Genomic DNA, 18107 nt, shown 5'->3' with positions numbered 1-18107 from the left:
ACATAAATTATACCAAAAAAAATTGGTAACTTTCGTTCTCAAATTTTAAATGGCTAAGATTCATTTTCCTACAAAGCTAAGAGACTTCAAACTGTTAGAAAATTGCTGGGGTAATTTTCTAACTAATAGAATTTATTGTGCATTTCCTTTTATTTTATATAATTTCTGGGATTAGGATGCATTTAGACAACAACAGCAAAGTGCTGATACAATGATCACTTATGAAGAACAAATAATATGCAGCTTTTTTGCATGCTTATTGTTCTGGAAACTATAAACAAAGGCTTAACTATGCAGCTCAATATTGAGTAATAAATTTTCAAGACCCAATCTTTGAATTTTACTAAAAGTAAAATCATACATCAGTAAATGGATAATCAAAATAATATACAGTGCGAATCTTAATTCATTAGGGAGGAGCAGCAGAGAGCTGAATAATTCCCAGGTTAAGTGCCTCAGCAAATGACAAAGAACAGATGGTGTACAGAACTAAGCTGGAGATCCATTTACCGGTTTGTCCTTGATAGTGGGGCTTGAAACACACAGGTATAACTTTCCATCTTCCTCAATACACGCATCGATCAGAGCTTGCACAGAGCTTTCCTCTTGAAATAGCAGGAAGGCATAACCTTAGAGAATTTAAAAAAAAAATGACATGTAAAAGATGAAGCCAATGTAGAAGTCACAAAATTGCAGCAACTTGCAGTAACAATGTCCTTAACATAAAAGCAGCCCCAAGGGCTTTAACAAGAAGAGAAGGTGACAGGTGACAAATTCAAGGTGCGACGCAGTCCAGCGCTTTGGGTTTGATACGGCAGGAGATAGAGGGCCAAAGAGATTTAAAGTGGTATTATTAACATCCAAATTGCAGATTCTAGAAATATGTTTTTAAAAACTAAAGTGTTGGAAAGCAGGTTAGACAACATCAGTGGAATGGGAAATGAAACAGTTAACATTTCATCTTGAAGAACACTCATTCTGGGTATTTCCAACATTTTGCTTTTGTATTTTTTTAGATCAAAAGCACTGAAAGCTCCCCGATTACGACTAAAATCAAGAGGGAATGATCCACAGGATCCTAGACACTTGCAGGAAAAGGGGTGTGATTCAGAGTTAGAGAAAGTGGCTGAGGTTGTACGAGGCAAAAATAGGTAGATTCAGAAGATGGCAAGAATTTGCACTGGGAGGAGTGAAGGCAACGGAGGTTAGCGAGGAGAAGAACGACAGCTAAGTGAGGCACATTTGGATCAGGATCTTGTTCTGTCCGCACTGTGGAGAACAACAAGACATAAATCATTCCAACGGCCTATCAAGTGGCTTACACCTGGAATGTTCACAAATGTTAAAAAGAGGTTAAACTTGTGATGTATGGAATTTAGCCAAATAAACAAAATAATGGATTTGTATTTAAAAAGCACTTTTCACAATCTCAGAATATTCCAGTAAATTCCACAGCTAAGGAATTACTTTTGAAGCCTGCGGAAAAACAGCACTGCAATGAAGGGCAGGTATGCAGTTGGATTGAGGAATAAATGTTGGGAAGAAGACCACAGATAACCCTCCAGAATAATTCTTCAGGATATCTTAACTAAACCTGAGAAGTAAATTGGGCTTCTCAGTCAAATATCTACATCTCCAAGGCTGCAGTGCTCTCTCTTGCTGCACAGGAGCAGCAAACTGTGAGGCTGTGGAATGGAACTTGAGTATGCAGGGGAAGGGGGGGGGGGAGATGAGTGCACCACCAACTGAGCCAAGGTTGACACAATGATGAAGTGTTCTCCAAATTTTAATGCATACTTGCAACTGCTTAATAACAGCTTGACAAATAGCAAATCACTTAATTAAAACTGACTTTTAAAATTACACAACCAGAGATGAAGCCGGCCATCTGGCTGTTCATTCCAGAAATAGGAGTACCGGTGCTCTTAATAAAGATTTGAAATGCCTTAAATTAATTTTCTGCCACTACAGAAAAAGATGACTTTGCAAAATTCTCTTTTCCTTCTACAGCGTACACCTGTAGTTCAAATTAATGCACTGGAACTCCTGAGGGAGGCCAGGAGCTGGGAAGAAGGACATGGATCCAAGCCAGTTGCAGGGTCATTATGGCAAAGTATTACTTGACCTACTTAAGCTCCAAGGGCTTGACCAACCTTCTTGTAAGAAAGCTGTTAGACCATAAGACATAAAAGCAAAATTAGGCTATTTGGCCCATCAAAACTGTATCACCATTCTATCTTGACAGATTTATTCTCCTGCCTTCTCCCTGTAATCTTTGGCATTCTTACAAATTAAGAATTTGTCAATCTCCATTTTAAGTATACCCAATTTCTTAACCTCCACAGCCATCTGTGGCAATGAATTCCACAGATTCACCGTCCTCTGGTGAGTGAAATTTCTCCTCATCTCTGTTCTAAGTGGATGTCTATGTATTCTGAGACTGGGCCCTCTGGTCCTACACCCCCCCCGCCCACTACAGGAAGCATCTCTCCACATCCACTCGATCTAGACATTTCAATATTCGATAGGTTTCAATGAGATAATCCCCCCCCCCCATTTTTCAAAACTCCAGCGAGTACAGGTCTAGCGCCATCAAAGGCCCCTCATCTGTTAATTTTCATTCTGGGATCATTCTCATGAACCTTCTCTGAACTTTTTCCAATGGCAACGCATCTTTTCTTAAAGGGCCCATAACTATTGTGATACAGTCTTCTGAAAGTGTTGACCTCTTTGCTTATTCCATGACTATTTCAACTTCTCCCTCCACCTCATTATTTAGCCAACAAACAACAAGACTTTCACCACGCATCTTCATCCAGCACATCATTTGGGTTTCAGATAGGCTGAGGAACACCTTGGGCAAAATAGAAAATAGGGGACCTGACAAAGGGAAAGAAAGGGGTTGAGCCCAAGTTCAAGAACCCTACAGTGAAAATGTGAACACTTGCTGAATATCTGCATAACTAGATGATATCAGTCCCAATTTCCAATCCACCCACAGCCTTTTTCCTACAACTTCAGATTGTCACTGATCAAAAATACATCTTTTATATGGTCATTGAGTACCTTCAAAATAAAGAGGACAACATACTTCAGAGGCTTGGAAGAACTATTGAAAAAATGAAACACACTGGTGTTTAAAGAAATGACTTAAGGAGTGGGAAACTGGACACGTGAAAGATCTAGAACAGGGGACACCTAAGATATTGGAACAAAATACGGAAGAGATAAAGCAACAGTAAATGATTACTCTAAAGATAAGCAATGCAGCTGCCAAACATTATATCCAGCACCAGTTTTGAGAGAATTAAATACAAAAAAAGGTATAAACATTACACATTAAATTTGAGGACATTAACCTAAAATTTCCGAGTACCTTGGATTCATTTCATACCTTGCAAAATGTTCAACACTTTCAACGATTTGCACATCTTGAGATCACTTTTTACCTAAATCTGTCATTAAACTGCAGAGCATCACCTTCACACATTGTTACAATGCATTCCCTTGCAATTACCTTTAACATTTTTGTGCTCATTGTGAAGTATTACCAAGAACAGTTTTGTTTATTTAATTACTTTTCAGGATTTGTGTATTACTGAAAAAGCCAGTGTATGACAATATCATTCTTCACCGCTGACAAGGTACTGGTGGAGAGCCACCTCCTGGACCACCATTTTCCTGCTGGTAAAAGTAGCAAGCTCCAAGAGTAAGACGTTCAATAGATGATTCATGTTATAGCCAGTGGGCTCTGGTGATGGAGAGGATGAGTGCTTAGGGTGGTGGGTGATGCCAGTCATGTGATATCATCCACTAATTTACAAGTGTCATCAGAGCGGCCTCCATTCAGGCAAGGGTGGTATTCACCCCATTCTCCTGCCTTGTGATTATCAGATGGTGGAAAGGCTTTTCCTCTTGGGACTCATTGACATCAGTCTCACCAGTGCTCCCTGATACTGCAATAAATCCAAGCCGGTGGCCACACTTTCTTAAAGGGAAACTGCATTCACTACCTGGATGGCCTGTAGCCCAGAGTCCGACGATTTTGAAGATTGGCAGGTTTCTCAAATAGCCTAAAACAAGGTAATGTTGCTTATTGACGTGACTGTAGATCATAAATCATTTCATGTCTTTTCTGTAATAGAAAAGGAGGAGGAGAAGATGGTGGTGCGACGGTAGCGCACGCGGCCTCTCCGGTGAATGATATCTGTAATCTGTCAAGTAGGGTACTGTGCACAATTCTGCTTTGATGGAGACAGACGTGAGAGTACGGAGGAACATCTAGAGAAACTTCTGGAATTCCCGCTTCACTGCCGTTGCTATTGTGTGGTAACCAGAACCTCCAGAGCAGAAGGCCCCGAATCCTCGGCTTTGCTTGTTTCAGCGGCCGGGGCAAGGTTGAAGGTGCTCGGTAGGGGATGGCGCTCAGGAGGCTGTATCGGAGGGGCTGGTCGGAGGCTCGAAGTTTTCGGATGGACGGACTCAGTGTCGGCTATGGTCAGCTGCTTCCAAGGCATCGGCAGTTGTTGGTGCCTTGGAAGTTTATAGCAGGGAGTTTCTCCTTTTTGCCGCCTGCTATTGGGGACTCGGGAGTCGATCGGGACTTTCAGACTTTTTTTTTTACTGTGCCTATGGTCTGTTCTTTATCAATTTATGGTATTGTTTTGCACTGCTGTAACTATATGTTATAATTATGTGGTTCTGTCAGTGTTAGTCTTTGGTTTGTCCTGTTTTCTGTGATACCACTCTGGAGGAACATTGTATCATTTCTTAATGCATGTATGCATTTCTAAATGACAATAAGAGAGGACTGTGTGTTCTCATAATCTATTCTAATCTAATAGAGCTAGCAAAACGAAACTTAGGTTTGATCTGACATAACTGAACTTCAATTTGCACTGTGCATATGCAAAACTGCCTCGAGGTGTTTGAACTATATAATCATAAAGCAGGGAAAGAGAGGAGATCCTGCTGAAAAGACTGAAAAGTTAGACTGGAGAAGAAAAACTGCAGATGCTGGAACCTGAAACAACAAACCATCTGCCAGACTCTATATCACTAAGTAAGGGGTCTATTGACCCCAGACTGGAAACCTCTATGCCAAAGGAATTCCTTATTAAAAAGTAGAACCGGAAGTACCAACCTCTGGAATACTGACAAATTGGGATAATAACAGCATGGCTAAAGGGCTGGTCCAGGAAAGGGCCGGTCAGAAACTGTAGCACCAGTTCTTGGGCAGGGAAGAACAATATCAAAGGCACAGCCTCCACTTGAAATGGGATGAAACACAGGTTCAGTAGAAAGAGTACATGGGGAGGTGACAAATACTTTAAATCAAAATATTTAGCTGGGAGTTAGAACAGGATAGGCATGAAATTAGACAAAGAGATGAATAATGAAGTAGGGACTTTTCAATAGAAAAAGAGAGATATATTAAATAAATTAATGAAACTTGTGGATAAGAGAGCCACACATTTCAGAGGAATCAAGTGAAGAGACAGCAGAGGTAATATTGCACCATGGGCGATTGTTTATTTGAAAGAAATGTAATCCCAGAAAACTGTGGATAGAGCTAGTCCCAGATTTGTCATGGGAGGAGTTAGACAGATGTATGAAAAACTTCCTTGATGAAATTAGGTCAGAGAAGGCAGGGGACTAGAAACAAAATGGATTAGCAGCTGCTTTCAGGACTGAAAGAGAGTGGGATGGAGGAAGGTGGGTAGAAGTTTTCCACGAGGGTTAGTGCAGGACCGTTGCTGTTCACAATTTACATTAATGATTTACATATGGCACTGTGGAATCTGTCAATACAAATGTGAACAAATTGCAGGAGAACACTAACAAACTTGCAGAATTAGTCAGTGAAGCTGAGTGTGAGGTAGTGCTTTTGGATAAAGAACAGGGAGGTCATTTATTGCTAGAAAGATGCTAGTTTAGTTGGGACAGGGTGACAAAGGAACACAGAACACGATCAGTAAAAGTTGTGTCATTGACTAGCAAGACAATTAAAAAGCCAAGGTTTATTTCTAATGTGACTGAATTTAAAAGTAGAGCCACCATGCTAAAATTGCAATAAACCTTGGTAAGGTCAGACATGTGGCACCGTACACAGTTCTAGCTGCTGCAAGTCTGCAATGTATGCATCTCAGGAAACAGCAAGGAGAGTACATCTCTTTTCACTTACATGGAAATGGATAAGTGATGATCAAATAGAAGCCTCTTGAGTAGATACAAAATATGTCCATTTGTAAATAAAAGAGGCTATATAGCCAGTAAAGCTGATGTCTTAAAGCTCCAGCAACCTGGCCTTGATCCTGACCTCTGACCCTGCATGCTGTAGACTTTACATGGTCTCACTGCGACCACAATGATCCACTGTAAATTGTCCCTGGTGTTTGGCAAGTGGTAGAGTCTGGGGATCACAGTTCTTAATAAAACCTGTCACTTATTTATGATCAGTGAGGCAATCTTCCTTTCTTTCTTTCTTTCTTTCGGAGCGTCATGAAATATTGAAATACCCTTACTTGTGGTGCATCAGGTGGCAACCTTGCTGTTTCTTTAGCATTTGAGGCCAAGTTGCTAGCTCGACACTCAGCCCAGCACGATGGAAAGCGTGTAAGGAGCTGGCCGGATTTGAAGCCAGGACCATCCGCCTCAAAGTCCAGTGCAGATGCCACTACACCACTAGACAGCTTGGTGAGAAGGAGAGCTTTTATATATTTTTAAAGAAGAGGTAGACAAATTCTTGTCAAACTCAAGATGAAAAAGATTACAGGACATCATCTGCAGATATCTCTGACAGCCTTTCCATCATTTCCAAATGGCGTTGATGAAAAGATACATTCCTAACATTTGAAAATTTTGCAGAATTATGACAAATAACAGTAATTATTTAACATTAGCAGTTTAAAAGCAAACAGTGCATTAAACAAAAACAAGAGAAAATCTGCAGATGCTGGAAATCCAAGCAACACGCACAAAACATGCTGGAGGAACTCAGCAGGCCAGGCAGCGTCTATGGAGAAAGTACCAAACTCAATTTTTTTTTATTCATGTGCGCGAGTTATGGCTGACAGGAGACAGAAGGCTCAGATAGGTATAAGGAGCTCTATGGCTCAGTAATTTTATAGAATACTGCTGGATTCAGCCCACAACAAAATACAGATCCACCCCAGCTTAAAAAACACCCGACTTATGTACAGTGCATACATATGAAGGAGTGTTTGGAACACTGGCAGGATGGACTTGCTGATAATTACCAGCATCTTCTGCCATGCGAGAACTCAGTTTGTGGCCACATTTCCAACCTGTGAACTGCTTGGGTTAAGATTGGAATTGCTATGGATGCTGCCCACCACCACCGCCACCTTCACCTTCACTTAGAGGGGAGTAAAGAAATGACTTTGTGAGCTACAACCATGTTGCCAGAGTATTTCTTCTCCAATGTCTATCTAGCAATTAGGATTTATCTTCTCCTTGATATATTGCCTTGCCTTCACGTCATTCAGATAACTATGCATTTTACAGGGAAATAGGTGTCCTTTCATAAATTGGTTCAACAATGAACACTGATGTGGAATTACTTTGTTCAAAATAAAACATACTAAATAAATATAATCCCACCTTTGGTTCCACCTATTCTGAAATATCCAAAACACAGTAAATATGCAGGCTTCATCTGTTTTGAACATGCTCAGAGCTTGATAAAAATTACTTTACCAGAGTATGTGATGAATAAAGAGACAGCCTAATAGTCAAAAAAAAACGCAAGAGGCATAGCAAATAATCTCTTTATCAAATAATTTCTCAGACAGAAAGATAATTTTTTGGGGAAGTTATCACAGTCATGAGGTGAATAACGCTAATCTTTTCCCTGGTCTTGTTCATAAGCTAAAAGAGCAGTTCCAAATGAATGTATGTGGAAGACAGAAGTTCATCACCACATCCCAAGGCAAATGTATGGTGGAGTGATGGCATCTGTCAACTTGACAGTCAGACTAAAACCTTGAGATTTATTTTCTTTCGAGCATTTGCAGTAAATACAAAAACACAATAGAATCAATGAAAGACTACACCCAACAGGACGGACAAACAAACAATATGCAAAACGCTCTGCAAATACAAAAAGAAAATAATGAAATAATAATAAATTAATTAATAACTAAGCAATATCTATTGAGATCAGGAAATGCAGAATCCTTGAAAGTGAATCGTTGGGTTGCAGGAACAGTTGAGTAATGGGGTGAGTGAAGCTAACCTCTCTGGTTCAAGAGCCTGATGCTTGAGGGATAATAGCTGCCCCTGAACCTGGTGGTGTGGGTCCCGAGGCTCTTGTACCTTTATGCTGTTGGCAGCAGCGAGAAGAGAGCATGGCCTGGATGGTGGGGTCCTTGATGAGGATGATAATCTCCTGTGACAGCACTCTCTGTGGATGTGCTCAATGGTGGGGAGGGCTTTACTCGTGATGGACCAGAACATACTTTTTGTAGGCTTTTCCATTCAAGGGCATTGGTGTTTCCAAACCAGGCCGTCATGCAACCAGTCAATATACTCACCACCACACATCTATAGAAGTTTGTCAAAGTTTTATGTGACCTGCCAAATCTTCTCAGACTCCGAAGGAAGCAGAGGTGCTGCCTTGCCTTCTTCGTAATGGCACTTACATGCAGGACCCAGGACAGATCCTCTGAAATAACACCAAGGAATTTAAAGTTGCCGACCCTCTCCACCTCTGGTCCCCCAATGAGGACTGGCTGATGGATCTCTGGTTTCCTCCTCCTAAAATTAATAATCAGCTCATTGGTCTTGCTATGTTGAGTAAGAGGTTGTTGTGGCACCACTCAGCCAAACTTTCAGTCTCCCTCCTGTATGCTGATTCACCATCACTTTCCATTCAGCTAATGACAGCGATGTCATCAGCAAACTAAAAAATATGGCTTTGAAGCTGTGCTGAGCCTTACAGACGTAAGCAGGAGACAAAGCACACAGCCTTGTGGTGCACCTGTGCCAATGGAGATTGTGGAGGAGATGTTGCTGCCAATTCAAACTGACCGAGATCTGAGAGTGAGGAAATCAAGGATCCAGTTGCACAAAGATGTATTGAGACCTAGGTCTTGAGCTTAGTGATTAGTTTTGAGGGGATTCTCAGCTCTAGTCAATGAAGAGCATCTTGATGTATGCATCATTGCTGTCCAGATGTTCCAGAGTTGACTGAGGAACCAATGAATTGGCATCTGCTGTTGACCTGTTGTATCGGTAAGAAAACTGGAGTGCATCCAAGTTGACTCGCAGGCAGGAGATGATATGTCTCATCACCAACCTTTCAAAGCACTTCATCACATTGGATGTAAAATCTACTGGACGATAGTCCTTGAGGCAGGTTACCACATTCTTCTTAGGCACTGGAATAATTAAAGCCTGCTTGAAGCAGGTGGGTACCTCAGACTGCCTAAGTGAGAGGTTAAAGATCTCAGTGAACCCTCCAGCCAGTTGATTAGCACAAGGCTTTAGTACTCAGCCAGGTACCCTGTCTGGGCTGGATCCTTTGCATGGCTCCACCCTCTCACATCATGACTGAAATCACAGGGTCATCAGGGCTGTGAGAATTTGTGAAGCTGCCTCCATATTTTGATGGTCAAAGACAGCACAAAAGGCATCGAGCCCATCTGGGAGTGAAACCTTGTCGTCACCTATGTTGCTTGACTTCACTTCGTAAGTGAAGATAGCATTCAAACCCTGCCACAGCTGTCGAGCATCCTTCAGTAATTTAAGCTTGGTCCAGAATTGCCATTACGCATGTGAGGTGGCTTTCCAAAGATCGTACTCAGACCGCTTGTATTTTACTTGGTCACTGGACCTGAATGCCACTGATCTGGCCCTTAGCAGATTGCAGATCTCATGGTTCATCCGGGGCTGATGATCAGCCAATGACTGATAGCCTAGAACAAGGGTCCCCAACCCTTTGCGCACCACGGACCAGTTTAATATCGACCATATTCTTGCAGAACAGCCGACCCGGGGGGAGGGGGATGTTCAAGTTCAGCAGTGCGTGACAGGGAATGAGGAAAGGTGCAGCTGACTCTTATCCTTTCATATCGCCAAATTAAACCGTTTCCTCACGGCCCGGTGGTTGGGGACCACTGGCCTAGAGGATACTCAGAGGACATCAGTAAAAGATTTTTTAGGTTAACAAAAAAATAAGTCTTTAGTGGATCATATTCAATGGGGGTGTCACATCATTACTAATGCTAATTCAAAAAGTGAATTTACTAAACATCATTTTAGTGAGAAACAGATGAATTTCACCTGTTTCCAAAAAGCTAATGATCAGATCAATCATCCTCAACAGCATCAGTTCTGTATAGTATTCTGTCAATATAAGGGTGGGGAAATACAGCAATCTACACTCTTTCCATTTATGAATAGAAGAGTAATGTTCAATCAATGCTGAAAGGAAATAAGCAAGTTCATATATCAATGAAATATTGGCAACTTGTTGGTGTAGACAGCAAGAGTTAAGCAACTTCCTATGAAGATGACACTTACTGCTTTTCTTTAAGAAAAATCTCCCTTCCACAGTTGGTGAATGACACACAGGAATATAAAATATAAAAGCAGCATTTGTTTCTACTCTTAGCCTTACTAATCTCCATTTTTTTAGAAATGCAAAATCTAGAGTCTTTCAGGCAGCTGGCCACATTGATCTACTGGGTGATTGAAGCATGAAGTAGGAAGATCAAAGCGGAAGAGAAAACTATAGATGCAGAGCTTCAAAAAAAAACACTCAACGTGCTGGAGATACAGAGGGGGTCAAGTAGCATTATGGAGAAAGAAACACATTAACATTTCAGAAATGGGCTCTTCCAACAAATCTCCGTCAGCTTTTTTGTTTCCATTTACGAATGCTGCTTGGCCTAATGTGGGCTCTCCGTTTCTTTTTCAAATGAGGATCTGTTGCAGACTGGACCCCAAGTTTGTACTCGGGGAGCCACTCTCAGCCTTTATGGTGACATGGCTGTAACAGTGTATTTAACCTTTATAATGTTTAATAGGGAAAATAAAAACAAAGGCAACTCTTCAAGAAAAGGGGTATTAATTTAAGCTTGAATTAGGTCACAGCAGCCAAATTGCCTCGTAGGTTCATCTACAAACTACAGCAACTCCACTCTAACTCTGCACCACCTGAACAACTACAAGGCGTACATTTATCAATTACAGCTCAGCGTTCAACTCTATCATTCCCTCTGAACTACTAACCAATCTGAGCTGGACCTCTGTAACACCCTCCACAACTGGATTATCAACATTCTTATTAGAGAACACATTCTGTGTGGATGAGCATCTCCTCCTCACTATCAACCCAGACATACAAGGCTCATAACTCAAAGACTCACACTTAGCCCACTACACTATGCTCTCAACATTCATGACAGTGCGACTACGCACAGGTCAAATACTACATACAGTGCCTTGAAAAAGTATTCAGCCCCCACAACTATTTTCACACATCGTTATCTCATCTTCTAAATTTAAAATATATTGAAGTAGGATTTTGAGCTAATCCGCAAAACATGTCAAATCAAAAGAGAAATTCTAAAACCTGTCAACAATTTACTAAAAAATTGAAAACCAAAGTTGTGAGATGAAGAAGCATTCATTCCCTTTGTAATTACTGTGCTAACTTTCCTCAGATGCAATACTGTATATTTCCTTACCAACTCACCCAATTTGTTGTAGAAAATTGGAGGATCACTTGAATAAATGCATCCTCTCTCTGGAAGGTCCAACACCATGGTAGATTTTCAATAGACCAAACCAAAATGAAGATAAAAGAGCATTCAAGGCAAGTCAGGGAAATGATAATAGAGAAGCACAAATCTAGGAAAGGGTACAAGACCACCTTAAAGGCACTGAACATACCTCAAAGCTCAGTGGAGTCCATCAGGAAAACGTGGGGAAAAATATGAAAGCACAGCCACACTGCCTAGGTCAGGCCGCTCTTCTAAACTTAGTCACCGGACAAGAATGGCACTTATAAGAGAGGCTACTGTAATGCTAATGGTCTTTCTGAGTGAGCTGCAAATGGAGATGAAGTTCAAGGCTCCACAATCTCCAAGGTCTTGCACAAAAAGGATATATATGGAAGAATGGCAATGAAGAAGCCCTGGCTAAAAAAAGAAGCATATCCTTGCCTGTAAGCTCTTTGCAAAGCGTCATTTAGAATGTACTGTAAAGATGTGGAAGAAGGCTTTGTGGTCAGATCAGACTAAAGTGGAACTCTTAGGCCTCAACACTAAGTAGTTCATGTGACATTAATCTAATACCACACATCAGCCAGGTAACACCATCCCAACTGTAAAGTATGGTGGAGGTAGCATCATGCTACGGGGATGCTTTTCAACAGCAGGGACTGGAAATCTGGTCAGGTTTGATGGGAAGATGAATGCTGCTAAATACAAACAGAACCTGATAGCCTCTTCCAGAAAGCTTAATCTGAGGAGAGAGTTCATCTTTCAGCAGGACCACAAACCAAAGCACATTGCCAGAGTAACCTTGGAGTGGCTTCGAATGAAGAAAATTGATATCCTTGAGTAGCCCAGTCACAGTCTTGATCTTAACCCAATTGAACAACCCTAGCAAGATCTCAAGATTGCTGTCCACCTCCACTCCCCAACTAGGCTGGCAATTTTGCAAGCAGAAATAGGCAAATCTTGCTCTATCATGTTGTGTAAAGCTAAAAAAGACTGATCCAAAAAGACTACTGGCCATAATCACTGTGAGAGGTGGTTCAACTATGTCCTGAGTAAAGGGAGATGAATACTTTTGAACTGTCATTTCAGATTTTTGAACTTTCAGGTTTTCATTTTCTATTTTTTTTGGTTCTACTGTGGAAAAAGGAGCATGTGATACACAAATAAAAATTGACAACTCAGGAACAAATGAACAGGAAAGCTGACAGTGAATTTTCTGTCTGTCCCGCCTCTTGCCCCACAATCGTCTTCCCTCCCATGGCCCCATTCCAATCATTCTTGCTCACTGGGCTTTCTCAGATTGACTGATACAATCAGTTTCTGTTGTCCCCTTTGGCAAGTTCACACACATGGACATCACTTTCACATTAAACAGACAAATCTGAACCCTCATTTCACCTACTTGCGTCTGACAATCTGTTTGCAGAGTCTTTGACTAAGTTAAACGAATTTAATTGGAAAGCCACATCAGTAAGTAGCATTTAATGAGAATCAGTGGATAGTATTCTGGAAATTTAATTGTTCTTTTAAAAATTGAGTTTTACTTTGGAGACAGAACATAACATGCTGCACTATGATACTAACCAGCAATGAAACCAAGGAAAATGATGCTTGTGTTGCATAGCTTTGTAAACTTGTCACTGAGTTTCCACTGCACTGTGGGGTGTTCAAATTCTCCTCATAACTTGACCACTTCGCACTACAATGGACTTTACTTGTTCTACTTGTGTACTTTCTTGTTTCATTTTGTATAACTTATGTTGCTAACTTAAAGTAAAGATTTTACTCATGTATGTGACAGGTATAAAAAATAAAGTCAATTCAATACAATTATATTTTTCTGGTAAATGTTGTTTATCTGATAATTATGTACCTGTGATGTTGCAGCAAATGAGCTTTTATTTGCATTATACATACATTGGAAAATAAACTTGATTTTGATTTCTAGCCTCTTAACAAAATTGTCAATATCCAAAATGGGATATTTGTAATCAAGTTAAAGCATCACCCTGTTCAATCATATTAGTGAATAAAAGCATGTAATAACCCAATTGGAAATAGATATTAAAACACACATAAAATTAGTTGTACAATTCTCAAGGTTCATAGTAAGGGAATTAAGGGTTATGGGGAAAAGGCAGGTAGATGGAGCTGAGTTTACGGACAGATCAGCCATGATCTTATTGAATGACGGGGCAGGCTTGATGGGCTGAATGGCCTACTCCTGCTCCTATTTCTTATGTTCTTATGTAAAAAGAATTACAGGTTTTAGTTCAAAGATTAAACATTAAGTTTCACGCTATAAATTAATTCCACTTTTAGTACCTTACTTTGAGACATTGGTTAATTTTTAAATATCATTGTTGGCTTATTTTTTTTTCATTTACATTGGAGAATAAAAGTAAATTGCTCCTGGGATTTTCAACAGCCTCCCCAAGAGATGCCATAAATCATTCCATTCTGTTTAGTTCAGAAACTACCTAATTTCTGGTCTTCAAGGATACTGAAACCAACCCAATTTTTCTTTTTCCAAATTTTCTTCTTCTGGTTTATTCTAGCAATCGCCTCTCTTGGTTTAAACAAAGACGTCTCTCTATCTCTCTCTGCTAACTGCCTTTCTATCAATGCTGGCACATTCCCCACCCTAAAGAATTATTTCTAATTCTGCCCCTTTTTTTCCCCAACTGTCATTCCCATTCACGTCCTCCTTCCCTGCAGTGGGTCAGATCATCGCGGAAGTATTGAATCAGCCTTCATTCAACAAATGGCTACTCCAACAAGATTCTTTGGTGCAAATGCACAGCTAAAGAGGGCAGATATTCCAGCTGACCGAGACCCTGGCCTTTCTCAGGAATTCTGGGCTCATTCTGGACCTCTACGAGTACAGATGAAGATAGCAAATTTGTAACAGTTTGTTTGAAATATCAACAAACAAGACGGGCATATTTTAGGCAACCAATAAATGAATGCAGAAACTGATCCTAAGACACCATGCACACAAAATGCTGGGATAGCTTAGTAGGTCAGGCAGCATTACGGAAATAAACAGACAATGTTTTGGGCCAAGACCCTTCTCCAGTCAGTCCTAATCCTAAAAATTGTTTTGTTTAAATTTTTCAAATTCTTACCTTCAACCCAGATGATCTGGGAAAACATTTGGCCAATGTACAGACATTACAAATAAGATCTTCACTTGGCTGTGTCCAAATAAGGATTAATAAAACTAGGCGTACGTATGCCTCAGCATTAAAGTAGTATTTCAATAATGATTTTGATCAAAAAACACAGACCTCACCATGTCACCAGCAGATCATAAGACATGGGAGAAGATTAAGCCATTTGGCCCATCAAATATTCTCTGCATTCTATAGTTTCGATCTCAACTTCATTCACCTGCCTTCTCCCCGTAATCTTTGACATCCTTAATAATCATGAAACTATCAACCTCTGTTTTAAATGTATTCATCCAAGCTGCAAATAATATGCTCCATTAACTAATTGTTAAACAGGCACATTTGCTATTGATGCAAATGAGAGTTAAATCATTAGATATTATTTTCCCTAGCTAGTATCTAATCAAACTTCCAACCTGCCCATTAACTTCTAGAGCTCTTAGAATCCCAACCATTTGGTACATCGTCTGAACCCAAAACTACTCAGTCAACTTCCTTTCAACTTCCAGTGCAGAATGAAAAGCTGCTGTTAATACTTTACATGAGCAAGGTCAAGATTTATTTATTTATTTAGAGGTACAACACGGGATAGGCTCTTCCAACCCAATGAGCTGCGCTGCCCAGCAACCCAACCATTTCCAACCCCAGACTAATTACAGGGCAATTTGCGCAGACCAGTTGGAAAGGAAACTGGAACACCCAGAAGAAACCCACACACAAACCCCTCAGTGACTGAGCTGGAATTGAACTCCAAATTCCAACGCCCTCAGCTGTAATAGCATTGTGCGAACTGCTATGCTACTATGGTGCCCCAATAAGCAATGATGCTCACTAATAAGCAATAAAAGTACACAAGGCATTAATTAGTGTGAATAATTAATTAACCTGTTTCCTAGCCCACAATTGTAAATCCAGCTTTATTGATTATTAAGGCTGAGTGGAAGAATAATTAATAAAGTCTCAGTCCCACTATTCTCCTTCCTCTCAACTCTGGCTCCTGCTTTGAATTCCAATCCTGTTTGATTTACAAGGCATAACATTGGCGTTCAATAATAGGCCCCATCTCACAATGAATAGCAGGCACTCCACACTATTTGCAAGTGTTGGTTCTTTCCCCCCCCCCAACAGTCCCATCCTCTGAGTACATACCAACTTCTGCATTGCTAGTGCATCTCTGTATTCCCAGACACATGCCCCTGCTCCAAAGTTGCCTCACTGCATTACTCCTGGCTCTTTGCTATATCCCGTTTGGCCCTGCTGGTTTAATTCACTGCTCAATACAGAGATTTCTGAATACACACTCAGTGGCCACTTTATTAGGTACACCTGTCCGTTAATGCAAACAAATAATCAGCCAATCATGTGGCAGCAACTCAATACATAAAAGCCTGCAGACATGATCAAGAGGTTCTGTTGTTGTTCAGATCAAGCATCCAAACAGGGAAGAAATGTGATGCAAGTGACTTTGACTGTGGCATGATCGTTGGTGCCAGACAGGGCGGTTTGAGTATCTCAGAGACTGCTGATCTCCTGGGATTTTCATGCACAACAGTTGCTAGAGTTTACAGAGAGTGGTGCAAAAAACAAACAAAAATCCAGTAGGTGACCTTGCTAATGAGAGAAATCAGAGGAGAATGGCCAGATTGGTTCAAGCTGAGAGGAAGGCAATACTAACTCAAATAACCCATGTGTTATAACAGTGGCACGGCGAATAGCACCTCTGAACAGGCAACACGTCGAACTCTGTAGTGGATGGGCTGCAGCAGCAGAAGACCATGAACAAACAATCAGTGTCCATTTCATTAGATACAGCAGGTACCCAAGGGGCCACTGAATATAGAATAGAATCATTAAGCACAGGAGGGGACCAATCAGCCCATTAAGACTGTATCAGCTCTCTGTGCAGCAATCTAGTCAGCCCCATTCCGTCACATTTGGCCAAAGCATGGAAAATTACGCTCCCCTCCTGTGCCATTAAAATTCTCCTTTGATTACCTTCACAATTTGTGTTTTTTTTATACAAAGAATATTTAAAACAGAAGCTGTCTTCATTGACTAGATTTCCCCATCTTCAGCTTATTTTCTATATATTTTGGATTAAAACATAACTTAGTTGCCAAAACATTCAATACCATCTAACACTGTGAACAACAAATAGGTCTTCTAAAATATCATAACACATTCATACCATGTTTCTTTTTTATTTATATTAAAAAACACTACGAACAAATTACAAACAAACTTCACTCAGTCTAATATCAAAGGATGGTCTCAAAATGGCTTCACACCCAGAAATGACCTGCTTATGCACTCAACCAGTGTTAATAGTAGCAACTCCTCAATTGATATATGATCCCTGTGATTACTTAATAGCCTTAAATGGAACACAGAGCGACATGTTACATGCTATAAATGTGCTTGCCCTTATTAAACTGCTCATCATCTTATTTGTGATCAGTGTTACAGATTGAATTGAGCAACACACACAAAATGCTAGAGGATCTCAGCAGGTCAGCCAGCATCTATGGTGGGAAATAAACAGCTGACATTTCAGGCTGAAAATACAGATTTCATCCCTTTCTTTAAGGAATTATTTTCCTTGTCTGCTAGTTTGCAGCTACTTAAAATGAGCTTAGTTTTTCAGGCAACTGGAAAGGTCGAGTTTGGCAGAACTAAACATTTTCAAAGTATATGGGCACTACAACCAATAGTATTTGAACATTCATGCAAAAATACCCTCGGAAGAGATTATTTGCAAGTCAGATCTGTGGCAGCTCTTTAACAGAACATCTAAGACTTTCTAATGCTTTGCTCCCCTAAATCTGTGTAAGGATTAGCCTTGAGTAGTCTAGAGTCCACATATCATCTACTACCAACCACCCCCTCCCCAGCCTAACACCCTGCAGTATAGCTAGTGTTATAAAAATAATATTTAATATCCCCTCTATAAAGTTGGCTGGGTTCCATTCTAAAATGAAATGACAAAGTAAGTGTGATAATATCAGAATGAAAAGTTAAATTTGCAGAAATAATTAAAAATAATTTGGTCTTCCTAACTTAATTAAATGACTATTTAAATACTCCTGTGCACAACACTTTGAAAATGATCCATTTCTATTGAAAATTTTCTACTGTTCTGGAAAAGAATTTGTTATTCAGCTGGTAACTTGCGTGCCTGCATTGC

The 18107-nt window shown here is 40.3% G+C and overlaps 1 protein-coding gene across 6 annotated transcripts in view; it reads right to left on the bottom strand.

The window, feature by feature from the left end:
• cpeb3 (cytoplasmic polyadenylation element binding protein 3) overlaps nucleotides 1-18107 on the bottom strand; it is a 112377-nt gene that overhangs the window by 30387 nt on the left and 63883 nt on the right. For all 6 annotated transcript variants that reach the window (XM_072239343.1, XM_072239348.1, XM_072239346.1 and 3 more), the window contains one exon: nucleotides 511-629. In XM_072239343.1, coding sequence (XP_072095444.1) covers nucleotides 511-629 — 119 coding nt within the window. The remainder of the gene's footprint in view (nucleotides 1-510; nucleotides 630-18107) is intronic.

Source organism: Mobula birostris, chromosome 21 (assembly GCF_030028105.1).
Source record: "Mobula birostris isolate sMobBir1 chromosome 21, sMobBir1.hap1, whole genome shotgun sequence".
Lineage (NCBI taxonomy): Eukaryota > Metazoa > Chordata > Chondrichthyes > Myliobatiformes > Myliobatidae > Mobula > Mobula birostris.
Note: the sequence above shows the minus strand (reverse complement) of the source record. Positions and strands in the feature narration are given on the sequence as shown.